Below are 25,921 nucleotides of genomic sequence, written 5' to 3' on the forward strand. Positions count from 1 at the left end.
AATGTTGCAGATAAATAAAATTCAAGTACACTAATTGCAGAGACTTTAACAAAGAAAAAGCTTAAAGTATTGGAGTTCTTTTCTTTAGTGCAAACCATTCTAAAAGGCACTACACTTAGTTAGTTTAAATCCTTGGTTCTTAAATGCCACCCAAGATGCAGAGAACAGGAAAAGGTGGTGTCTTTTTAGTTAAGGAACAGACACTGTACTGAAAATACTTTCAGTATTAGGCAAAGAAAATAATTTTGTTGCATTGCAGCCGGTTGCAGCTCGTGGCTCTAAATTTCGCGGGTAGATTGCGTCATCAACATGCATTATCGCGTTATCAGCATGCAATATAATTAAAATCTCTATCGTAGGCCAATTTTGTATTGTTTAAATTGCATATTGTTTCTATCGCCCATTACTAGAAGAAACTAGACAAAAGATGGCAAAAAAGAGCTGGAAAAGCTGTGAATGTCTGAGTTTTTTTTAAACAATAAATTAGTGCAGAAGGGTGTTTTTCCCTTTGAGGCCAATAACGGACAGCAACAAAGTAAACCAACCTGTAACAGGGTAGGAAGTAACTTACCTTTGAAGTTAACATGATAAACCTTTTAGCAAACAGTTACACGTTTACACATCCAGCACTCACGGCGCAACATTAGTAGGCTTTTCATTTAAAATTGTGTTTCTGGCCACCTGAGGAAACTAAGTCCAATATTCACTCTCCCTTTAGCTCAGTTTTGCTCTTCACAAACTCCTGAGTGAAATGTCTGTCTCTTTAGCTGCTAAATACTTTGTCAATCTGCTGTTTGGTGTTGAGCAGGTAGCGTAAAGTAGGTTTTTAGACCTTTTTTTCGAAAACAAAACGAAACAGTAAAGCTTCTGACAAGAAAACCAAAACAATGAGCTGAAAAACACTAAAACGCTCTGAGAAACTGCAGAGTCTGATGATAATTCTCTTTGACATTACATTTAGTAATTTGCCATTGTTAAGATACAATTAAATTGATCATTCATAATCATTACAGCTACTTTTGGCCAAGCAGTTTCATCAAAAAAAACCATTCTACCTACATAAGTAAGCCACCGTAGGTTAAGTGACTGCTTACGTGCAATCTCTCATTATCATTAATAGACGTCAGAGAAAGCCTTTCAGACAATGCCATGGTGACCTCTGTACAGTACAAAAGTAATAATACACGACTGTGATTATGGATATGACGGTCGTACCAAAGGTTCTTACATATAGATGAACCGCATCACTACTGTCGTCACAAAAAACAGTCACAGGTTTTATTTCTGTGATAGCAATTCGGACACACACACACACACACACACACACACACACACACACACACACACACACACACACACACACACACACACACACACACACACACACACACACACACACACACACACACACACACACAGTTTTACCACAATGATGTAATGTTAAAGTAACATTTACTCAATTTACTTACTTCTGCTTTCATCCAGATTATCTGTAAAGCTATTCAATATTAAGGCATTTTCCTATTAATGTTTCCTTTCCTGATAAGCCTGCTAGTTTCAACAACCTCGGAATTTCCTCATATTTCCCATTACTTATTAATCCTGCGGGGGAATTTTGACTTGAATATGACATCTTCCCCTCTCTCTTCCCCTTCTGTTCTCTGACTCTAGAATCAAATCTTCCACTCTGATCTTCTTATCAGCACGTAAAGAGACCTTCCTGGTTGTCAGTGCAATGATGTCATACAACCTGAATACCTGTCGGTTACAATCACGCACTAAAACATGCATCCATCATCTTATCAAGGTCATTAGCTACAAAACAGAGCAGGACGTCATGATGACTTTACCAACCAGAATGCCACACCTTATGCTAATTAGTCTTCATGCTAACTACAGTTTAATTGTTATGTTATAGCATCGCCATGATGTACCAAAATTCAAAAATAGAAAAGGTACTTCTGCATCACATAATGTCCTGAGCTTATCTCGCATAGGTCATCCTGAATAGTCTAACTTTATTACCCATTAAACTCAGACAGCGGAGTTCTTTTCACTTTGTAGCTTAACCTTACAAGCACAATCTCATTCTCAATCTTCCATTCTTACCGAAACATTGCATATAGAAACCTGATGGTACTTGATCACATCAGCTGACATCGAAATCTTGCTGTTAATGGTTTTCACTTACAAATTCTCTTTATACCTGATTACAGCCAGCCTGAGTCAATAATTTTTTTCATCAGTGGAAAAAAAAAAACACCAATGAATTCCCCACTCCCTTAGGGCCGGGACACATATAGCCGACGGCCGACCGTTGACAGAAAACCCCGTCGATATGATCAGTCGCGTCCCCGAGGTCCAAAAAACTGCCACAGAACACACCAAAAAGACGAGAGGAGACGAGACGTAATAAATACATCTCTATAACAGCAGGCGGCGCTAATCTGTAATGTTGCCCAAGAAATGAAAACCGGCAGCTGATTGGACGAACGCGTCACATGGGTTTGTTTTCTCTGGAAATTGAAAGCCAGACTGTCATGGCGGCCGTTCAGAATACGATCTCATATTGTACTAAAATAGTTCACTGAAACGTGTTTCTGAAAACATTTTAAGCGAGAAATAGGCCGTGCAGTTGCTGAATCTGTCTTCATTTCAGCTCAACAAAGGTCAGTTTAAAAGATTTTCATCAGATTTTGAGAGACTCTAGTCACCTCATTCCGCTCGTCATTTCCGGGTGAGTCCCGACTTCCCTGCCGCCGACCGAACATGTGAGGTCGGCCAAAAATCCTTTTCGACACCGACGTGAGAGGACGCTGGCGCTGGTTATTCGCCGCTTCTCCGTCTGCTATTCATCTGCTATTCGTCTGCTATTCTCTTGTGTTTGTGTTCGCTGTACCCCCTACCTCTGGACAGCCTCTGTACCTCTGGACAGTCTCTCTGCTGGTTCCCGAAGCCGCCTGGGGCTCCTTGACCGGACTCTTGCCTCGTCCGGTTAGCCGCTAGCTAGCTGCCCCCGTTCACCAAACGCGTGGCGGCAAATCCTAGCTGCTTCGCGGCGGAACCAACGATTGCTGACCTCCTCCTCTCATAGGCAACCTCCACCAGATGCGAGCCGCGACCAAGACTAGACATTCCTCTCCTTCGGTCATGCTGTGGATCATTTTGGCAATCACCTTATTCATCCATTCCCACCTCTGTGCTCCTAGCCTACGGCTAACCACTATCACGGGAGCTCTCCGGCCCTCCGCCTCGGCATCATGATCAAATATTCAACTCTGCAACTGGTCCAATTCGTCAACTACTCCATTCCATCCTGCATCCCAGTCATCAAACAGCTCGGACTTCTACGCCGACGGTTACATCCACAGAAGCTCTCGCCGCAAGTTGTTTTCTTCCACCACGGACAATCCATTCCATCCATCTGGTCACCTGCACGCTCTGTTGCACCTGTCCCACGTCATCTGAATGCTTCACCCACTGGTTCACATAGGGCTGAACGCATCATCAGGCTACACAGAAACCCGGACCGGACTACAGTGCTTTCCCCACTTCACATACACTCAATCATACTCTCCAATCATTTGCTAATCGGCTCACTGTCCCCCTCAACTGCAATACCCCCACACCCCAAGACACCACACGCACTGCTAACCGGGACAACCTCAGATCTCTCCAGCCTGCCCCCATCCCACCACCCTCTCACCATGCCAACTTTGCCCTCCTCAACACCCGATCGTCTCAACAATAAAGCCCCTGCCCTCCATGAACTAATCCTCGACAACACTCTTGACTTCCTTCTGCTCACCGAAACCTGGCAACAACCCAAAGACTTCTTCTCCCTCAACCAAGCATCCCCCCTGGCTACAACTACATCTGCAAACCCCGCCCCTCCCACCGGGGAGGTGGCGCCTCGCCATTTTCAATCAGAACTTCCGGATCACAGAACTCACCCTCCCCTCAGTATCATCGTTTGAATATCTCGCCTTCAAAACTCTTTCCTCCATGACAGTCATCCTCATTTACCGCCACCTAAACCAAATCCCTCCTTCCTCTCTGATTTTACTGAACTCCCACACTAGCCTCATCTCTCTCTCCACGTCTGCTGCTACTCGGTGACTTAAACATCCACATGGACTCCCCCACATGCAAGCTCTCATCAGAATTCAAAATTTTACTGGATAACTTCTCTCTCACCCAACATGTCACATTCCCCACCCATGAAAAGGTCACATCCTCGACCTGGTCTGCTCCACCAACCAACCAGTGCTCGACCTCCATCCATGCCTCTTTCCCCTCTCTGATCACAAACTGATACGGTTCACCATCCCTTCTCCAACCCCGCCCCGCCTCCTCAGAGAAATCACCTTCCGCAACCTCAAATCTATCAATCCCCACCATCTCTCTGACCTGCTCTCCACCACTCTCCACCTGGACTCAACCCTCACCTCACCCGATGACCTCACAGACCACCTCAACTCCACCTTGTCTACCTCCCTCAACACCCTGGCCCCTTTAAAACAAAACCGTCACTTTTAACACCTCTTCACCCTGGTACACACCTGCACTCCGAAAATGAAACAAACTGGCCGCCAACGCACGCGTGCGACAAAGAAATCATCCCTCACAGTCCATCATGAAGCCTATAAATCCCATCTCACCGCCTACAAAGATGCCCTCATTGCTGCCAAATCTGCCTACCTCTCCACCATCCTCACCGACCCCTGCCAAACCCCCAGAACCCTCTTCTCCACATTGAACAACCTCATCAAGCCTCGGACCAACAGCCTCCTTACCTCTACTCCGGATCTCCGCAACTCATTCCTCCACTTTTTCACTGACAAAATCAATCTCATTTACAAATCCCTATCCCCTGTATCTGACCTTCCAGGATCTACTCCAGCACCTACCTTGGACCCTCCTCTCTCCATCCCTCCAGACCTCCCGACCCCTCCTCCACACTTCCTCCTCTCCCAGTTTAACCCAGTCACTCCTCCCGAAATCTCCAAACTCATCAGCTCTTCCAAACCCACTACCTGCTCCCTTGACCCCCTCCCTACTCCACTTCTGAAGTCCTGCCTCCCGGTCCTATGCCCCTACATCACTAACCTCTTCAACTCCTCACTGTCCCTTGGAACTGTCCCCTCTGCTTTCAAAACTGCCGCTGTCACCCCAATCCTTAAAAAACCTGGTCTGGATCCCTCCTCTCTCAACAACTACCGCCCAATATCCAACCTCCCCTTTCTGTCTAAAACCCTGGAACGCATAGTCGCCTCCACAACTACAAACCCATCTTCTTGCCAATAACCTATTCGAACCTCTCCAATCTGGTTTCGCCCCCTACACAGCACAGAAACCGCTCTCCTCAAAGTCCTCAACGACCTCCTCACCTTTGCTGACACCGGTTCCCTCAACATCCTCATCCTCCCTCGACCTGAGTGCAGCCTCGATACTGTGAGCCATAACATCCTGCTCACCAGACTCAAAGACCTCGGTATCGGCGGTACTGCACTCAGCTGGCCCCACTCCCTACCTTTCCAACAGATCCCATTTCATCTTTCTCCACAACCACACCTCTGCCACAGCCACAGTCACTCAAGGTGTTCCCCAAGGCTCCGTGCCCGGCCCCTCCCTCTTCATCATCTACATCCTCCCTCTTGGTCAGATACTCCGCCACTTCAACCTGGACTTCCACTGCTATGCTGACGACACCCAGATCTACCTCAGCACCAAATCCCCCCACAATCCTCCCCTTCTCCCACATCAACTCCTGTCTGTCAGCTATTAAAACCTGGATGCAACACAACTTCCTCAAACTCAACAGCGACAAAACAGAATTCCTTCTGATCGGCTCCAAATCCACACTCAGCAAAACCAATAACCCCACTCTCACCATCGACGGCACCATTGTCTCCCCATCTCCCCAGGCCCGCAACCTTGGCGTTATCTTTGATTCCACCCTCTCCCTTGAGCCTCACATCCGTCAAGTCATTAAAACCTCCTTCTTTCATCTCCGCACATCGCCAAAATCAGACCCTCTCTCACACCCCCGCTGCTGAAAGACTCATTCACGCCTTCATCTCCTCCCGACTGGACTACTGCAACTCACTTCTCCCTCGCATCAGCTCTACCAACATCAACCGACTCCAACTGGTCCAGAACTCGCCGCCCGCCTCATTACCTGCTCCAAATCCTGGCACCACATCACTCCAGTCCTAAAACAACTCCACTGGCTTCCCATTTCCCACCGGATCACCTACAAAATCCTGGTCCTCACCTATAAAGCCCTCCACCATGCGGCCCCTCATACCTCACTGACCTCCCTCTCCCCTTACCAACCCTCACGGTCCCTCAGATCCACCTCAGCCGGTCTCCTCTCCATCCAAAAGTCCAACCTGCGCTGTTTTGGGGACAGAGCCTTCTCCAGAGCAGCTCCCAGGCTCTGGAACTCCCTCCCCAAGAGATCCGCACCTCTGAGTCCCTCACCATCTTCCAGTCCTGCCTCAAGACCCATCTCTTCACCTCAGCCTACCCATAGTCCACCTGCCCCCCTCCCTTTTTCATCTGTATCTTGTTTTGTTCTACTTGTTTTGTTTGCTCGTTTTGTTTTGTTATGTTTTTATAATCTACCCTGCCCTGTAAAGCGACTTTGAGTCCATGAAAAGCGCTATATAAATTCAATTTATTATTATTATTATTATAAAATGAACGCCGACAGCCCCCCAGACGGACGACGGCACTGGACACACCGAACAGATTTGAGTCACTGACCTCGCCAGACTGTCCCACGGCCAATAATCGGCCTGATGTGTCCCGGCCCTTAGAATGAGTCATTCACAGCTACTTCCTTAACACGTTTATTTTCCTGAAACCAACAATGCCAGTGAAAGCCTCGCATAATGCAGGTAACAAAGGAAGAGGTGGAAATAAGGTCACACTTCTATTATGGGAAAATACAACACAGGTAAGAAAATCAAAAACCAACAAGGTGTTAACTGATTTATAACCCTGACACCTTCCTACTACAACCCTGTCCATTATTTATCACATTGAAACTTTCACTAGATTTCAAAGTGACACCATACAGTGTAATCATTATTTAATTACAGCAGCATTAGGTCATTTGATTTTGACTCTGGAATTGTATTACATTTTAGTTTTTATCTGAAATAAAGTATCACTTTGTGTGTGATCCTACCATGTCATTTGGATCACTTTCAGCAAGAAACATCTTCAAATGTTTTTAGTATGGAATTTATTTTTTTTGCTAGTGTGTCCATGAGGTTCCTTATTGGTGCAGAATCAATCTGAACCCATCTGAACTAATCTAAGCGTAATCACTCACGCAGCCAAACCAGTTAGTTCATCTTTACAGAGGTAGGCTGAGTAAAAAGGACACCGAAAGAATGTAAACATCCAAGTGAAAACTACACACACCCAGACAAATTTTCCACTGTTAAAAGAACGACCAGCCCCACAAAGTCTCTGTTACCCGTGCTATTTTAAGTCTAAAATGTCTTAATATACAAATGTATTCAATTTTGTTGAACTGCTTTTTCTGCAGCACACCATCGATCGATACTGTGCACACGTTTTTTTGTTACCTTAGGAGGTAGAAAGAAAGAGAGAGTGAGATATAGCAAAGGGAAAAAAAAGAAACAGAGATCATGTTTCAACACCAAGGGTAACTTTACATATCATAGCCTTGCCATTCCATTTGTTTAATCTTTTGTTTCCAGGTTCCTTTCTTCTTTAATCGTTTTGCAAACACAAACACCACTTCATCATGCTGTCATGTATACAACCACCTGTGCAACGATTACCAAATGTGTGTATTATTGCAACATGTTTGAATGTTTTGGCTTTGCGTCTAGGTATAATGCAATATACAATATAATGAGTCATTACCTTATCTGACAAGTACAACCATCCATCTGTGAAGGACTATCCAAGTAGTGCAACATCAGATGAGTTTTGGATCAACAGGTGTTTATGTGAGCACCTGTGTGTAAGAGGTTGATGCATGCTTTTGGGTTCACTTGCCTTGGTGCACATATAAGTATGTCTGTATGTGTATGTGTATGTGTATGTGTATGTGTGTGTGTGTGTGTGTGTGTGTGTGTGTGTGTGTGTGTGTGTGTGTGAGTGTGTGTATTACACCTACATGCACGTCTACTCTGCACAAATGTCTCTGTAAGGGTCTCTTTGCAGCCTCCAGGTCAGACTCTGTGGGTGCAGTGGAGTCGAGCTGGGTCAGCGGCCTGAGCAGGCCATTCAGCAGCACAACAAACACAGAGAGGCCAGTGTGCTCCTCCTGCACCCACCATCTGACCAATGCACCTCACGAGTGCTTCAGTTTCAGCCACAGCACAAAACACCAGTGTCTGGTTTCCCTTTTGTTCCCACTTTAAATAAAACATGGTCCAGTCATTAGGTAGAAAGGCCCTCTAGTGCATAATTCAGGGCAAGGTATCAATTTGAGGCGAGGAGATAAGGTTAAGGGAGGACAATACTATGTTGTTCTCACAATACCAGCAAACAACAGATATTGCGTAAGTAATGTGCAACATAGAAATTATGAAAATGGCAATTAAATGTGGTGATATAACAGTAGTTTGGGTTGCTGGAATGTGGTGATATAACAGTAGTTTGGGTTGCACGATACACCCAAGGGTGTATAGTGTATTATTGTAGGGTGCGATGTATGTTCTTCATGTTATGTCTGTCGGTGTCTGATGTATGTTTGTTTGTGTCATATGTCTGATGTCCTGTCATGAAGTGCCTTGCGACTGTGCCGCAAACCCAACAATAAAGTTATCTACTACTACTGTTTGTCTCCACACTATCCATTGCAGGACTGTAGCTAACCATTATTTGTATCCTCAAATGATCGGTCAGTTGTTTTCCTAGAGCCCAAGGTGATGTTAAATTGCTTGTAGCAGTTAAAAAACCCAATATATATTTATGGTGGAAACAGAGAATTTCAGCTTTACTAAAAATGTAATCCATTATAAACTGAACATCTGAACTGAAAAAAAGAAAAAGCCAGGTAAGAAACACAGCCCTAGGAAGTTTTCCAAAAGGAGAATAGACATTTAAAATGGGCGATATATTAAAAATTTAAATACAAAACTTACAATATACCTACTAAGTCAGATCATTACATTAGAGAACATGCAGTAGCAATACCAATACTATGTTCAAAGATATAATCAACCACTATGACCACTAACAAGGATTATTTGCTATGTAACGCTTGCTCTGAACAGAACTGAACTGAGATCAGTTGTAGATTATTAAAAGACGTTAATTTTACCCCCGACACGCATTACACCTTTTAAAACTACAAATATAAAGAGAGGTTCAATATCACATATTTTCATAAATCTATTTTTACTAGAAATGGTAAGCTGATACAGTTGACAACCGAAACTGAAAAGCCAGTGATACTAGATGCACCTGCTGCTACTAAAGTCCCCTTCACGTACCTGTTGATTCCCGGTGACTTCGCTGTTTTTAACTCGTAGTCCTTGTTTCTCTCGGGTGTGCTTCCTCTTCTCTAGTGAATGACGGTTATAAGAAATACATTAACTTAAGCACTTTTTTGTAGTTGGCTACAGTGCATCGCAGCACCCGGTAATGAGCTTTCCTTTTTCCTTCGCTCGCAGTTAGCTTACCTTATTCCCTGGAGAGAGAGAGAAGCGGATGAAAGGTAATAGAAAGGACCATGTCGGCCAATCAGATGCGGCGAGAGGCGGGCACTTTAAGGAATACACGACATCCTATTGGTCAGCCCGTGTTAATGGCAGAACAGGGAAAACAGGAGTGTATTGTTTTGATGTCCTTCAGTTCACTGGAAAGAAGCAGAAGCCAAAACTGAACAGTGACATTTTGATTGCATGTTTACTGAACTCAATGAAAGAAACATGTAGTACATGGGAATAGTTTAACATGAAATATTCAAGCTGGCAATGGAAATTGTAATCTTTTATATAAATGATTAGTAAAAACTGACAAGAGGAAAAAAAACACAAAATGATAAGACAAATTGGGGGAAAAAACATCAGTCTGCATAAGAGTTAATGTTCTCAGGGCAGCACATTGTGGACTGAAAGGAGCTAATCATTTCTAAGAGGCTCTGCAATGCAAAGCTACATAAACTACTTTGAATACCTTTCTATTTGTTCATGCACAGAAGAATGAACTAAGCACCATCTATTTCTTAAAGCAAACAACTAAAGTTACACTATTTTGGATGGCTCAGGATACAGTAGAACAAAATATGAACATCTTCCAGGCCACCAGTAATATTTTTTATTCAGCAGGCATTGTTTGTTGTTATTAATGCTGCTCGGTGCTTTTATGTAAATGTTACATATAAATCATAACATGTTATATTTAGGGCAGGTGTGTTCCAATTACATGCATGTCACATGCAATACACAAAATAAGATGTATTTGGAGAGAATCATTAATATAGTTGCAAAAAATAAAAGGCAGATGTGACTTGAATCCCATTTAATTTTTTTATAAAATGACCGCAAATTGTCTCCAGATAGAGTGCAATGACTGAATGAGTGCAAATAGTAGCTGTTTTTAAGATTTTACCATCGTCCCTTCCTTACTCCCTAGATTACAACCCAGGAAACGTTGACAAAATATTACAATAAAGACTAACACAATTATCTACCTCACAAACTCACCCTGATCCCTGTTCATATTGTTTTTATTGTAATGTAAGTGATACTATTGCAATCATAACCATTAACAGCAATGACAGTGATTGACTATTGCCAATCCAGTGATATTAATAATAATTTATACCTTATTGATCCCCAGAGGGAAATTAGTTTGTTTACTCTGTTAGTACACTCCAATAAGCAGTACTTATGTAACTAAGTACATTTAGTTAAATACTGTACTTTACTTGGGTATTTCCATTGTATGCAACTTTCTGCATCTCAAATGGGAATGTTATACTTTTTACTCCATTACATTTATTTAACTGCTGTAGTTACTTTGCAGAAGTTGTTATAAACAAAAGCTATGAGTTTATGAAATGCAAGGCACTGCAATGTTTATCTGTACAACAGTAAAATTAGCTCCACGTCAACCAGCTAAAACATAAAATACTCCTAAACAAATAATACATCACTAATAATAATCCAATAATACTCAATTTTTTAACATACTGTTGTACTTTTGATACTGTAAGCATATGTTATAGCTAATACTTCTGTACGGAAAACATAACATTTTGAATGCAGGACTTTTACATGTAATGGAGTATTTATACATTTGGAGTGTTACTACTTTCTCATATCCATATCCCAACTTGTGGCCATTGTTCCCTCTTTGTCGATGGCGTTTACATCACATCTGTTCACAATTATCTGTTACATTCAGATATACAGGTATCTTTTTATATAACAATGTATGATACATTATGGAAAGGGTTAGATCATTTCTAGTTGTACTCCAAAAAGATAATCTTTTTTCCATGGGAAAAATAATTAGTTTCTGGCCACTGGGACTACTTATGAGCTCATGAGCATGCAGTGTGTTTTGTTGAGTAACACTGAATGTAAAGATTACTCATTTTAAAAGTCGCTTTTTTGCCTTCTCTAAAACTAAATAATCTCACTCCATTAAACATATCCATATATATTTTATTCTCAATACGGCAAAATACAAAGAATATTCAGGACAGACTCTCATTAGTCACAATTAATACTCACTTCACAAGAATGCTTTTAAATTACATAACCCAAGTTTGAAGATCAAACTCAAGGAGTACCTTTAATCATATTGCCTCCATCATATATAGTATCTCTATCATCAGTTCTCTTAAAACTAATCCAACTTTGACTATTGTACATAGTGTATGCTGCTGGTCTCATTTTAGAGACGACTTTTAGAAAAAAGGTGTTATACAACATACTGTATAAACTGCTACAACTGTTTTGACCTGTAGAGAAATACCTTTGTTTCAAAAGACATGTTGGACCAATTGTTCAAAAGGGACACATAGTAAATACATCTCTCTCGTGAGGAGAAAACAGACGTGGTTTTACATAACAGACTGTACACACCATCCATCCATCCCATGAGATGAACAATATACATTTCATGAAAAGTACACGCCTCCATATCAAATACAGAGAAGACAAAATATTCGCACTTGGATCTAGAGACATTAATGATTATGTGGCGACCATGATACTGGGAGACAGTGAAGCAGAAGACAAAGTATACGTACACTGTTTAAAAAAAAAAAAAAAAAAAAGACCGAATAATCAATTTGATATACAGTGTTAAGAGACTAGGATGTACTCTGTAACAGCTTGGAAGAAGAGAACACAAAAACCCACGGAGGCGGGAAAAGTGTGCATAAAGTATCTCACGAATGTATTTACAGCATTTTTAAATTTTAATAAAAATGTCAACCTGTAGTAGAAATTCACCCTTAAAGAAATGTTATATTTACAATTTATACATTTGTATTTAAATAGAAACATGCAAGTGTTAACATCTTCCTACTGAATGTCAAAAAAAAAATAAAAAAAAATAATCATCTTACCCTGGATTCATTCAAGTTAGAATTAATATTAATTACTACTTACAAGGAAATCTCATCATGAACAACCCCAATACATTTACATCTTCCTATTTCATAAAATGGTACTCCTTAAAATGGCAAAATAGAAAAAAAAAATACTAAGCAAAGGGGCAGAAAAATAAATAAGTGTGAGTAACAAACTGTTAAAAATTACTCTAATGCTAAATTTTGCACATTTGACTACAAGATAGTGTAGGGAACACAAGGCGCAGACCTGTACTTACAAAGTGTACCAGTGTATGAAGACATTAACTGGGCTGGCAAAACCCACAGAGGAATTCCTATGAGAAAAGTGGCCTCCAGCTTTAAGTACAAAATGGCTCAAGCCATCGGTGTTTGGTTATAAAAAAAGATCTATATACACATATACTAAACCAGTACACAAAATTGCAAAAGCTAAAGGCATTGGACACTTGAGTTCATCAGGTTTCTCACTGAGGCAGAAAAAAAAAAAAAAAAATCCCAAGCCAAGAAAATGAAAGTTCTTCCACAGAAACGGATTCTTTTTTTTTTTGTTGTTGTAAAAATCCTGCATAGATTAAAATAATACCTCCTCTGGCTTTCTCTTTTTCAAGTGCCAGAGGAAATAACAGTATCCCCTCCTACAATAAAGGTCAGGGAGCCAGTGAAGGAAAGAAAATACAAAACACAACAAAATCAAAAAATTAAACCAGAGCCAAATAATAATTTTCTTAAGATGTGTTTTTGTTCTTGAGATGAAAAAGGTGCAAGATGAAGTGTCAATACACCAAATCTATGTTTGAAAATGGGAGAAAAGTGCCAGAAAGTTAGACTATAATAGGTCTGAAACATTCTGTCACTTTCCTCTTGTCCAAAAACATCTGCCACTAACCAAAACAAACCAATGAAAGTTCTCATCAATACTAATTGACCCAGGCATTCATATTTCCAGCATGTTTTAGTAAGAAGTGGGCATAAGAAAAAAAAAAAAAAAAAAAAACAAAACAAAATGAAAGGTCCTTCATGTCATTGGCCATTACAAACCCCCAAATGTCAAGTGAAATCATGGGTGTAATATTAACGTCTTCATTCAAAATTCACTATTACTCTGTCATTTTTACCCAGCCTAACAACTAGCTGACATGTTTCTTATCTACCGTCTTGTAATACAAGTATGATTAAAATTTAAATAGGAAAAATTACATATACAAATACTTTGCATCTAATAACCCTTGGTTCAACCCTGTTTTAAAAGAATGCATTTGAAAAGTTATACTTCTGCTTGGCCAGAGGAAGAAAAAAAACAACTGCTTGCTATATAAATAAAATCTATATTGGCCGTTATACTTCTTTTTTTTGAAATATATAATGATAGATTTAAAACTCTTTGTTCTATAAATGCAACACTGATAAGTTTGCCTCTCATAATCTTTCCTTCCCGATGAATTAGCTTTAGTTGTGCCAAATTAGTGGTCAACTCAGGCCCAGTTTTTAATAAACTGCAATGTAAATAACTGCATGTGGAAATGATCTTCAATACTTAAGACACTCCCTGCTGTTCCTTAGAAAAATACACTCTGAGCAAACAAGGGGATAAAAAAAAAATAAAAATAAGATGAACACGTCCATGTCTGGAAGTGACCCTTCCTCGAGCTACAAGTGTAAAAACATTTCCTAGGAAGAGCCTCGTACTCTGGAGCTTCAAAGACAGCAAATCTCTTAGAGAGAACATTAACATGATCAATTATGTTAAGGCCAAGAGACTAAAAGCCCCCGCTAGCGGCCCCTGGAGGCCATGCTGCTTCTTGCATCAAACCAGACCACAGTGGTTTAAACAAACTGACCAACATTCAATGTTCTAGCACGTCTAAAAGTAGTTCATGATTTTGGAACATAAAATGACACTGTTAAAAATAAATACACTGATCGATAAAGAACATTTATAAATATGTGTGTGTGTGTGTGTCAGAATCTGCTATGCACAGTGGCTATCCCTACGTCCTTAAATCTTGTGGGTGTGCTCTATGATTTAGCTTTAGCGCCTAGAGACTTTGAAGGAAAGAGAAATCAAGATGGTGTAATGAAACTTAGTTTGTGGCCAATGCCATCTTTGCTCTAAAATGTGTTAACAGGATTTGACTTAAAACTGAAAGACTGCAATAAAAAACATAAATGTTAGCAGCTTCCATTAACTGCAAAATGCATAAAATGAGTTGAAGCAACAACAACAACAACAACAACAACAACAAAAAGAGGAAACATAAAAACAATTCATCAGATATGAGGGGTGGCTGTTTGTTTTCCTGTCGCTCACATACAAGGCACAAAAATGATAAAGAGAAACCTTCATTTTAAAGCACCTTTGGTGTTTATGGGAGGTACTTTGGTGAAACAAAGTCAAATAAAAAGTTAAAAGCCAAAGTAGCCTAAAAACCAGACCCCATTGTTAAGCGTTTTAGTAAGAAATAATTCACCCAGTGCTTCCATGCCAAAGAGATAAAAACATGGCCTTCAAAGATTGTAAGAATGCCGATATATGAAGCATGGCGATAAGCTCTTTTGTTCCTGTGCTGCAGTTTCGATGCTTCTCCCTGTGTGGTGCTGTCGGCGGTGTGAGATGCTCTAGATTGCTCAGTGTTTTTGGCAAGCTGGTGTAGAAAATGGACACAGTGTTGGAGATATGTCTGAGAAGTTCATCACGTGTGTGTGTGTGTGTGTGTGTGTGTGTGTGCGCGCATGGAGGACCAGAGGTGGATTGTTTGTATGTGTGTGTGTGTGCGTGCATACAGTACATCATTGTATGTGTGTCTGTCTGAGAGGGCATGCGTCGCGTGGTAGCACCGTTGGAGTTACGAAGCAGAACAAAAGGCTGAGGTGTGTTTGTGTTGTGTGTGTGTGTGTGTGTGTGTGTGTGTGTGTGTGTGTGTGTGTGTGTGTGTGTGTGTGTGTGTGTGTGTGGAAGCAGCGTGCAGAGAACAAGTCCTCGCTAGGGAATAAGCTTTGCGTCCAGACGCAGCCAGTGGAGGCCCTGCCGTGTGTAACGCACCAGTTCTGTCATGCTGCTGGTGTTGAAGATCAGAGGACCCATCACCTTGTCCAACTCCAAGAAGAAGTCTGAGGAAACAAAGAGACAGTGAGAGGGGGCAGGGTCACTTTAACAGCCAGCGAAAAGTTCAAGGTGAGACAAGCAAGATCATTTGTATTTTCATTATAATTTATTTTTCTTTACATTCTCAGAAAATAGTGAAAAACTATTTCCCAGAGATGTTTTAAAGTGCTCATATTATGCTCATTTTCAGGTTCATAATTGTATTTAGAGGTTATATCAGAATAGGTTTATGTGGTTTAATTTTTAGTATGAGGGCGTGCCACGCTAGCAGCTAGGCGAGCATTATAACATGTGTTACAAAGTGACGCACGTTCGTCATGGAAGTAAAGGCTGGACTACAATAGAGTTGTTTGGAGCAGCTTGTGAACAGTGTTTTCTGTTGGAGAAGGTAAGTCCTTTTGGGCTGGACTTTTTCACTTTGTAAACCTATCACATGCACAAAAAAGATATATAACACAATAAAGGGGAAAAACCAAAAAGCATAATATGAGCACTTTAAAATACCTTGTTGTGACCAACCAAAGTTGAAAACCACGCGATATTACATTTTAATTAAAGTTTTTACAAATACTGACATTTGAGAAGCTGAAAACGACATATTTGTTTGATAAATCATGTAAGCGATTGACTTACAAAATTGCTACCAATTTCCTGTAGATCAACTATTTGGTTCAGCACTAGCTTGAACTGCTTATGAGTACTAATAATTTAATAATCAGTTCAGTACATCAAAGGATTCCACAGCTCCATTTTTTTAGCATGCTCTAAATTTTTTAAGTATATTTTATTGGGTATTTTTGCCTTTATTAGATAGATCAATTCTGAAATTAAAAGTAATGGAATTATTTTTTTATTTAATCAATTAACATTACCCTGAATAGTGGAGAAAAGTTGCAACACATCTCAGCAACAAAGGCTTAGAAGATTTCAACTCCATTCATAAAAAGATGCTATACTATTACACTATACTATTATACTATTGCAACAACAATGCTATACTATTAGAGAATTTTAAATGAGACCCTGGTGTTTTAATGCAGATACGTTTACTTTACTGTATGGTTATGTGTAGGGAAAAACAAGTATTGATTTGTCCCAAAACCTGGTCAGTTTAGGAGGTAGTTTACCTTTCTGTTCCTTGGATAGTTGCTCCGCCTGGTCCCAGACCTCGGTGGCGTACAGGAAGTTGGAGGTGACCTGAACATAGCTGGCAGCCATCTGGTGGATGCGCTGAGGTATGGTCACGGACGAGCTGGCGCTGCTGCTGCTGACGACTGCCGGGTAGCCGACGGCCGTGCCTGGCGACAGCTTCGGAGACACTGGAGAGGGCATACCCGCTGCCTTGCTGCGTTAGGAAACAGAAACGAGCAGACGTGGTGTTGAAAGTGCTGGAACTGGTATGGAAACAGTTTGATCCACGGCAAGTTATCTTTAGATGGCCCAACAAAACGCCTGTAACGGCATGACCGTTAGATAAACTGAGCACTAACTAGAAATCATCCTTGATAGCCGTATTTATGTAATTGCTACCCAGTATGACTCAAGAGCTTCAAACTGTTCTTTACAGCAAGATGTTAAAACAGGTGAAATTACAGCAACAAGTATCTGCACAGGCGCGGATAAAAAAAAAAAAAACAGTATTTCAATAGTTATCTTAACTATCTGTAAAACAAAATTAAACCTTTAAAAATACAGGAAACACAGCTGTCTCCTTCACAATTACGTTTAATCTCCAAACAGCAAAGGAGGACATGACTTACTTTCCCATTCCAGGAGAGGGAGCCTGGGTGTTACTCAGAGAATTCTGTCAAACAAAGTCAGGGGAAGAACATTATGTACACAGCAGGTTACACATTCACAGAAAGAAAAAGAAAAAAATGACATACATGGAATGTATATTGTGTTCCTTTAGTTTTTATTTCAGCTTTGATGTACCTTTAAGTGTTCAGTGAGTGTTTTGGAGTATTTTAGTGCACTGTCTTTCCTCAGCTTGAATAACCGCAGGTAGAGGAGAGACTGGCATCGCAGGCTGGGGAAAAAAAAAAAAAAGTTCATTTTGATCTTCCAGTAAACTTGCAAAGAAGACAGCAATGACCAAAAATAGGTGGACTCCTTAAAGATGCAGTAGGTAAGACTTATAAAACTAACATATTTGCTGAAACCGACCCTCTGTTTGAGTAGAACTACATGAAGCAGGTAATTTTTAACAAAATCTGGCTCCTCTGGCACCACCTCCAGCCTGTAGTGCGATTTGCAAAAATCCACCTCTCCCTGTTCAGATCCACCAATCAGGGCCAGGGGGGTGTCTAACTACGTGTCAATCACTGCTCAGGTACACACATTCATTCTCCCTCGTGGGGGGAGGGGCTTAGGAGACTGGGTTTAGCAGAAACTGTGAAGATCCCAGATCTTCACAATCCTACCTACAGCACCTTTAAATACACTACTCTCATTCAATCAAAGAGCAAGGATGTTGAGTCCTTTTAGTTGATGGCTAAGGACAGGATGACACCTCTTAAACATGAAATCCATAACTGGTTGTCAGTCAGCATACTTACCAAAGCACTGCTAGCCTCTTGTCTGCTGAAGTAGCATCTGGGGCCAGGTAGCTTTTTAACTTCATAGTGTATCTGAACGTACAGACAGAACAAATTTTTAGCTTCTAGGAGAACCAACTGTTAAATCATTATAGAAACATTGCATATGCATTTAATACACTGACTTTCTGTTTAAAAGAGTACTATGTACACTGATTGAGCACTTCTATAACATGGACTCACAATGGTAGTTTAATAATTACAAAAAATGTATCAAAATTGATGCAACAAACAGAGATACCGCCTTTTTTTATTCCAAACATTCTTCTTCCTTGTCACAAACCTGGCACCTACATTACCCACAATGCAAATCGACCACAGACAGGTCATTTGGATTTTTGGGTGTGTCATCACTTCTTTCTAACTCTACACTCCCAGGTTATACTCTCATTCACATATGCAGTAGTACTATCTAAGACCTGTAAACAGACTTTGATGTGCACAATCTGTGGGGTTCCCCTTTAAATTGTGACAATAACAACAAAAGGTACTTATGTGTCCTTACTTGATAAGCTCCACGGTTTCAGCATACATGGGAAACGGAGACTTTGCCTCTTGGGCACTCTTCTCCAGAGCATTACCACATTCAATGAAAGATACCACAGCGTCCAGGTAGTAAACTGCCTTCTCAAAACGGTCCAACTGCAAAAGAGTGAACAGGGACACAACAAAAATTACATTTTCTGTTGGCGGTGCATCCCAAGTTAATGAGCATGTACCAGTCTAATATTGCATTTCTTTCTGAAACTGTCACAGCAGTGCATGACTAAAGCCTGTTCACATGACTTTTAAATTTGACATGGTTTTTGGCATGGTCACGTTATATATAACTGACATGGTTTGTATATGATTTGGTGTGGAATACATAAACTCTTTTCGTTAAATAACAACAGCAACAACTCAATTATGTTATGTGTTGGCCTCTGGATTGAATGTATAGCATAATAGGTCTAATACATTGTAATCCAGGCACATCACAAAGAAATTGAAAGTCGCATCCATAATGGATATAACGTCAAATTCTTTTAAGAGAACAAAAATAAATGTTATTGCTTAGTTCTCCTCAATAGGGTGTGTGTGTGTGTTTGTCTGTTTGCATCATTGGTTGGTTTGTCTAACTTTATGTAGAAGTTATTTTCTGTTTTGTATTTAAATTACAGAATTCATAACAGCAGCAACCCAATAATGTTTCAAGGATTTTGAGTGGAAATGCCATGCAGCTGAGACAGGTATCTCATTAGCCTCAGGTAAGTAACTGACACCAGATCTGCAGTTAAATATAGTCACCTGCTCATCTTTCAGCGACCCGTTTTTTTGCTTTTTGGACATTAAGCTCAAATACTGTGAGAGCACAGAGAAAAAAAGGGCTTTGAAAACGTTGTGTCTGAGGTAAATGTCCCAGTCAATACAATAAATACAATACAATCACATAAATGACAGCAATAAAAGGAAATGTGTTAAAAACTCAAAATGTGTTCCTATATCTATCATTAATCTCTATGCAGAAACTCAAAAGGATGTTGTTTTACATTAAAGAACAACAACAACAACAACACCCTCTCCCATCACTGCTTTGCATGCAGCAACTGACACTTTAGCATCTCAATTACGTATGTAAATAGGCATTAGGCTGCCGCTCTTACCAGTGCATCTGCATTGTGTTTAAGTTTCTTGGCCTCTTGTAAGTAGTGATCTGCCGAATGGACCCTGAAACAACATTTTAAACAGGTCAAACTAATTTAATTACTTCCCTGAACCCTTAAAAAAAAGCCACAACACTGTAATGGCTCGGTTTCTGCAAACATTTATTCTTAGCACAGACCTGGAAACTAAACCTAAAAACAAAAATATCCTTATGCTTTCTTTGAATCAAACCCTGAAACAACAGACAACAATAAAAAGGCAAGACCATGTTGTTTCTTTACCTCTTCATGCAAAGGACACAGATTCCCAACAGAGCCTTTTCAAATGGAAATTTACATCATCTCTTCTGCATGCAGGCACATCTATTCATGACCTCCCCAACCTCCTACAGCTTAACGCATCAAAGGCAACCCTAGATCCCCACAGCAGTTCCTTCTGCATACCCTGCTGAGGGGTTATCCACAGTGGAAAGGGCTCTTCTTACCTGTCCTCAAACACCAGCTTGGATCTCTGAGCCTTGGAGCCGTCCGTGGAGAGTGGAAGCACAGCCAGCTGGTTATCGCAGCCCTTTGAGGATTTCTCCTGCAGAGACAGCAAGCGAGGGGAAATAAAGTTACAGGAAAAAAGGGGCCTGGTGTTTGAAGTAGAGGGGAGAAAAAGGTGAGATTGAGGGTGTCTAGAAGTAGAAATGTTTCTGGCTCTATGGATATTGGACATAGTATACAGTATATAGACCTATATAGAAGTTATGTTCTCGACTACTCCCTTTAATCCCACAGAAACATGTTTTTTTGTTTTTCATGCTTGCTTAGTTATTTAAGCTCCCCAGGGGAAACACTGCACAGTTGGCAAAGATGATGAAAGATTGCACTTGCACTATCCAAAATGCTTGCCACGCATTCACACCAACAGCAAATGCCCGGCGATAAGGTCGAGAGCACTCACCTTGCCATCGCGTGTGCTACGTCCCTTGTCCTCCCCTTTTCTTTGTTTGGAGGTGGAGTTGCCCTTGGTGCTGTGGCTTCCCTCCTTTCCACTTCCTGTCCCGCTGGACAAAGAGGTGGAGGACTGGCTGACTGTCCTCTTTCGACTCGGATGCTCTGCCTTGGGCATCCGCTGAATACCTGATATGGAAGGAGAGGGCACAGGCTCCTCTTTCTTCTCCGAAGACCTCTTAGACCTGGTGGGACATGAATCGTCATTGTAACACATCTTTTATTTATTATTTAAAATGGACAAGCTTTGTTGCAGTACAGTATTCACATCATAAAATATTAACACTCAAAAGAATAAAGATACATTTTCCAGATCCACATTAGGATTATAGCAGAGATGTCCTTATAATAAAGGTTGTTATAATAAGTGCAGCTTGAAGAGGCCGCAATGTAACAAACAAGCCACGACACTGAGCCTTTATGCTTTAATTTTATAGGGCTCAGAGTTTAGAGGGTTTATTTTGTTAAAATTGTAAGAATAGAGAAAAACAAATCTGGCAAGCTTCATTTTGCCTGTAAAGACATTAACTACTACCAAGTGTTCCCGGTGTGCAGAGGGTTTTACTGTGAATGATAATCAGAAGGAAAAGGAAGAATACCCACTCTTTACTGCCGTTTTTATGATTAGATAGGGACTTCTCCTCTAGCTTGCATCGCTTGCTCTCTGGCTTGGTGCCTTCTTCATCGTTCTAAAATACACAAAGATTGCAGAAGATTAAAAGACACATTCAAGAATGTTTAAGTGTTTGTGTGTACGTGCCTCTGAAGAAAGTGCTTTGAAGACAAAGAAATGTGCAACTTAGCACTTGATTTCTTACAAGGTACAGTACAACCTTCCACCAACCCTTAATGGTTTCCCAACTCACTGTTAAACCCCAACATATCACTTAGATTGTAAGTCTCTTTGTCTGGTAGTTTCACAGCTATGATTTAAAAATGGAAACCTGTTGGAACAAAAACTGTGCAGAGTGGGAAATCAGTAGGCACTAGCCACTACCCTCCTTTTACTCTTCTTAAAGCAAGAAATAAATTTAAAGATCACAGACAGGAATTTGATTTATCAAGTCGTATACCTTGTGTTTCCTCTTTGCCTTACTAGAGCTCTTCTCAGAGTTCTGTTTGCTGAATTCTTTGCTGTCTCTATCTAGAGAGTCGTCCCTCTCCACTTTTATCTCTACAGGCTCCTTGTAGGGCCGCCCTGGGATCCTAGACAGCAAGCTGAGATCTATAGGAAATGGGAAGGAAAGGGAAGGGTACGGGTTACTTTGGTCCAAAGAAAAGAACATTTTCAGGCGTGTGCACTCCAGCTAATACAGAATTTGTGTTATATTATTATAAGACTTCTTCGTCTTATAAGCAGCTTCGACTAACCTATCTTCACTAGTAACACTTGCTGCTGAGGTTGCCTTGCAGGGTAGCGCTCCTCAGGGTCACTGAGTGGAGACAACAACTCTTTTTCTTCCATTGGAGAAAACACACACACAGGGGTCCTGATACTCTCGGTGTACTTGGGTGTCTGCGACGAGGACGGGATGCTGTCATTCCCCTCAGAGTCTGATGATGAAGAGTCCGTATCGACAAACTCGCGAGACTTCTGGGGAGTCTTGGTGGGTGCCTTGACTTTGCGTTTATCTGCAGTAGTGGTGACAGCAGCTGCGGTGGGCCGTGGCGAGGATTTCGGTTCTTTTTTTATGCTTGGTTTGCGGGAACCCTTTGTAGCAGCTTTGGGCCGATGAGGAGGTATCTCTGGAGCTGGCTCACTCTCCACCCTCAGACCTCCCTTGGGTTCCTCCACAACTGGGGGCTTCTCAGACTTTTTAGGCTGTTTTTTACCCACATTCTTTCGTGGATTTGTGCCACCCTCACTCTGGGCGGGGGATTTTTGCCGGCCACGGCCACCCTCTGCACCCTTTTGTGCCGCCCGTAGGTCCCTGCTTGGGATGGGTGCCGCTGAGTCTTTTGAACCCCCTCCCTGACTACTATAGCCGCGTCCTGAGCCGTTATCTCTGCCCTCTTTCTTGCACTTGGTTGGAACATTATTGTCCACTGGAGAGGCTGGGGAGAACTGCTTGGCCTTCTTGAACCAGTTGTCCAGCTGCCACTTGTTGGCCATGGGTTGTTCAGGCTGAAACGGGAGCAGAGCCCACAGTTGTAAGAATGTGTTAGTTAATGAAAATGATATGAAACCTTGTCAAACATTAAAATAAAATACTAAAAAAGATGGTATTGTGGCAAGAAGAAAGTACAATGACTGCCTTCTAACTATTGCAACCCAAAATAAGGGTGGAGAGAGCGAGGTGGTTAGTGCAATTGAAAATAATAGTTGATCAAGTACAGAATCATAATCACCTAAATTGCACTACAACGTTGTACAAAGTAACTGGGAAGTCATTACCTCTGGAGAGGCGGGCCGCGGGTGATCATTGGCTTCGCTGTCTGTCGTGCTGCTTTCGCTCTCACTGTCGGAGCCTGAGCTGCTCTCGGAGCCGCTGTGGCTGCTTGAGTCATCCCTCGATTGCTCCGCTCCTTCACTGTTATTGCTGTTGTTACAGAAAAGAGTAAAACAGCCTTATATTGTGTGCAAAAGGTATGCAGCACACTATCAGTCATGTTTTACAGACTGGAAGATGCATAAAAACAACCCCATCACGTTGTGTGTTTAAAATCTTGTCTTCACTTTCATGGACACATCTTTGCTCCATGTGAAGATTTATAGTGTTCAATATGCTGATCATCTCTTGACAATGGACGGCAACGCTTTCACAGCTGAGGATTATTCTTCACCTCTACATATAGCTTGTATTTTTCTAAACGGTTCCATACTTGATTTGTAATTTGCACATTTTTCAGCTATGGTTGATGCTATCCCCTGAAATCCCACACCACTCTGCACCCCGACACCCTGACCAACCACTTATTGCAGCGACAAGGACCAGATTGAGCCAAAAGCTGTACTGCCAGACTCTGTAATGTGGCCTTCTGGACAAACAAAAAAGCAATAATCCCAAACTTAATATAGTTTATAGTCTTTCTTTAACATTTCCCCATTGTTTAGGTTTTAAAAACACCCAACATCAGCTGATTATTTAATATATACAGTCAATGACCAAAAAAGAATGATGTCAATATAATGCAAACCAGAAATCCTAAAAAAATAATCCTTTCATTTTAAAATGAATTTTATGACCTGAGGTAACAATTTATTTTAATTCCTGAGGCCATCCATTGTGATGCTGTTGGATTGCACTATCCATAAGGGAACACAAGATACAAAATGACAAGAAAGTCACCTAAATTGAACACCATCTCTATCAAGATAAGGAACAAGGAAGATAATAAAACACCTTAGACTATAATGCAAGCCAAGGCCTCAAAACTTTAGCTGGAGTCAACCTCTACCTGACGCAGTCGCAACTAAAACTCAGTATTGAAATTTTACAAAAGTAATTTTACTATTCTTTCTGCTACCTTGCAGATGTGTTCCTTGAGGCGTTCTTTGCAGATTCCTGTTCAGCATCACTGTCCTCACTGCTGCTGAGCTTCAGGTCATCTTCCAACATACTGAAATACAGGAATGAACCTAAATTAAATCTTTGTGTTTTATTACAGCAGCGTAATTGCTGCAGTTTGAGATCGCTGGCTATGTCTCTATAACTTACTGAAGACATCCATCCATTTCTGGTTCCTTAACGCTTCATACCTTATAACTATTTGTTTCATTTTATTCTTTGTTGTCTGGATCAATACTGAGAACTCTAAAACATGGGGTTACAATGAAAAAAGACAAAGGGAGGAAAGGATGAAGCACTTACGTGGGCTGCTCATCGCAAGCTTTGGATTGGTGGCTGCTGGAGCTCTTGGAAGAACTACCTCGCTCTAAAAACACACAAAAAAAAAAAAAAAAAATAAAAATATAATATATATATATATATATATATATATATATATATATATATATATATATATATATATATATATATATATATATATATATATATATACACACATATATATATATACATATATACACATATATATATATACATATATATACATGCAGTAAAAGATCTAGATCTATCATGTTTGAATCAGAAATATGTGGGATACTCACTGTGTCCACTTGGAAAGGGGTGAGGGTCCTGAGGTAAACACAAAAAAAAAGACAATCTGAATTATTTTCACAAAGCCATAAAAATTTGTCTGTCGAATCTGATAACAATCAATGAATTAATGAAAAAGAATCTATTCTGAATGATTTTTTCCTCCTTGAGTTTGTGGCCGTTTATATATACACCGTACATGCAAGCACGACAGAGGTGAAGTACTTTTCAGGTCAGTTTTGGAGTTCATTTCACTATCAGATTAACTATTAATCAATAGTTAGTCCCATCACTTTATAGTTTCAATTAGGCGGCCACCAAATGTTCTCTGGATTGGTTGCACGTGCTATTTAAGGTCTGTTTGCACCGAACATAAATAATTTTAGCCCTATTAATTCATTATGACTCAAAATAATTTGAATCAAACAGTAAAAACAGGGACTGGTGCGATGCTGACCTTGGTGGGGAATGGAAACTTGGATGGCTCTGTTTTGCAGGGGGTGTGGATGGCTGTCAGCGGAGGGGGCCACAACTGAGTCATTTCCTGAAAGAAAGAAAAAAAGCACAAGGAAAAAAAGTGAAAATGAGTTGAGGCGTAATGCGCAATGGTCTTAAATTGACTCGAGCAACAGGCCTTGTGAGGAACGGTCAGCTTGATAATGGGCGTTTTTAGCCAAATACAATCATATACGTACCTTCAAAATCTCATCGACACAGTTGGCGTCACCGGCTCCCTAAAGACAGAAACATCACGTTTAACACGTTTAATAACATGATGTCAGTCCAGCAGGTGAGAGGCTGCTTCCATTTTGTGTAGCATGAGTCATTCTTCAGGCATTTTATGAGACAGAGTTCAAACAGACCAAGTGTTAACATGCGGCGAGGTAATCTACTCT

General features: G+C 40.8%; 2 protein-coding genes across 12 annotated transcripts in view; both read right to left on the minus strand.

Annotated features, from left to right (window-relative positions):
* shroom1 (shroom family member 1) overlaps positions 1–9,681 on the minus strand; it is a 43,327-nt gene extending 33,646 nt beyond the window's left edge. For all 3 annotated transcript variants that reach the window (XM_039777348.1, XM_039777349.1, XM_039777347.1), the window contains exon 1: positions 9,489–9,681. The gene's annotated coding sequence lies outside the window, so the exon portion shown is untranslated. The remainder of the gene's footprint in view (positions 1–9,488) is intronic.
* Positions 9,682–15,452: 5,771 nt separating this feature from the next.
* aff4 (AF4/FMR2 family, member 4) overlaps positions 15,453–25,921 on the minus strand; it is a 33,099-nt gene continuing 22,630 nt past the window's right edge. For 7 of the 9 annotated variants that reach the window (XM_039777157.1, XM_039777160.1, XM_039777156.1 and 4 more), the window contains 19 exons: positions 25,721–25,759; positions 25,483–25,569; positions 25,037–25,064; positions 24,738–24,801; positions 24,394–24,486; positions 23,321–23,465; positions 22,297–23,050; positions 21,999–22,150; positions 21,529–21,614; positions 20,876–21,110; positions 20,415–20,512; positions 19,930–19,993; positions 19,574–19,627; positions 18,792–18,928; positions 18,248–18,319; positions 17,625–17,718; positions 17,450–17,493; positions 16,817–17,034; positions 15,454–15,694 (listed from right to left, as the gene is read on the minus strand). In XM_039777157.1, the coding sequence (XP_039633091.1) occupies positions 15,567–15,694; positions 16,817–17,034; positions 17,450–17,493; positions 17,625–17,718; positions 18,248–18,319; positions 18,792–18,928; positions 19,574–19,627; positions 19,930–19,993; positions 20,415–20,512; positions 20,876–21,110; positions 21,529–21,614; positions 21,999–22,150; positions 22,297–23,050; positions 23,321–23,465; positions 24,394–24,486; positions 24,738–24,801; positions 25,037–25,064; positions 25,483–25,569; positions 25,721–25,759 (2,592 nt within the window). In that variant the 3' untranslated portion in view covers positions 15,454–15,566. Of the gene's footprint in view, positions 15,695–16,816; positions 17,035–17,449; positions 17,494–17,624; positions 17,719–18,247; positions 18,320–18,791; positions 18,929–19,573; positions 19,628–19,929; positions 19,994–20,414; positions 20,513–20,875; positions 21,111–21,528; positions 21,615–21,998; positions 22,151–22,296; positions 23,051–23,320; positions 23,466–24,393; positions 24,487–24,737; positions 24,802–25,036; positions 25,065–25,482; positions 25,570–25,720; positions 25,760–25,921 lie in introns of all 9 variants that reach the window. The other 2 variants (XM_039777155.1, XM_039777159.1) reach the window with 2 other exon arrangements.

The sequence above is a fragment of the Perca fluviatilis genome, chromosome 16, assembly GCF_010015445.1.
Source record: "Perca fluviatilis chromosome 16, GENO_Pfluv_1.0, whole genome shotgun sequence".
Taxonomy (NCBI): Eukaryota; Metazoa; Chordata; class Actinopteri; order Perciformes; family Percidae; genus Perca; species Perca fluviatilis.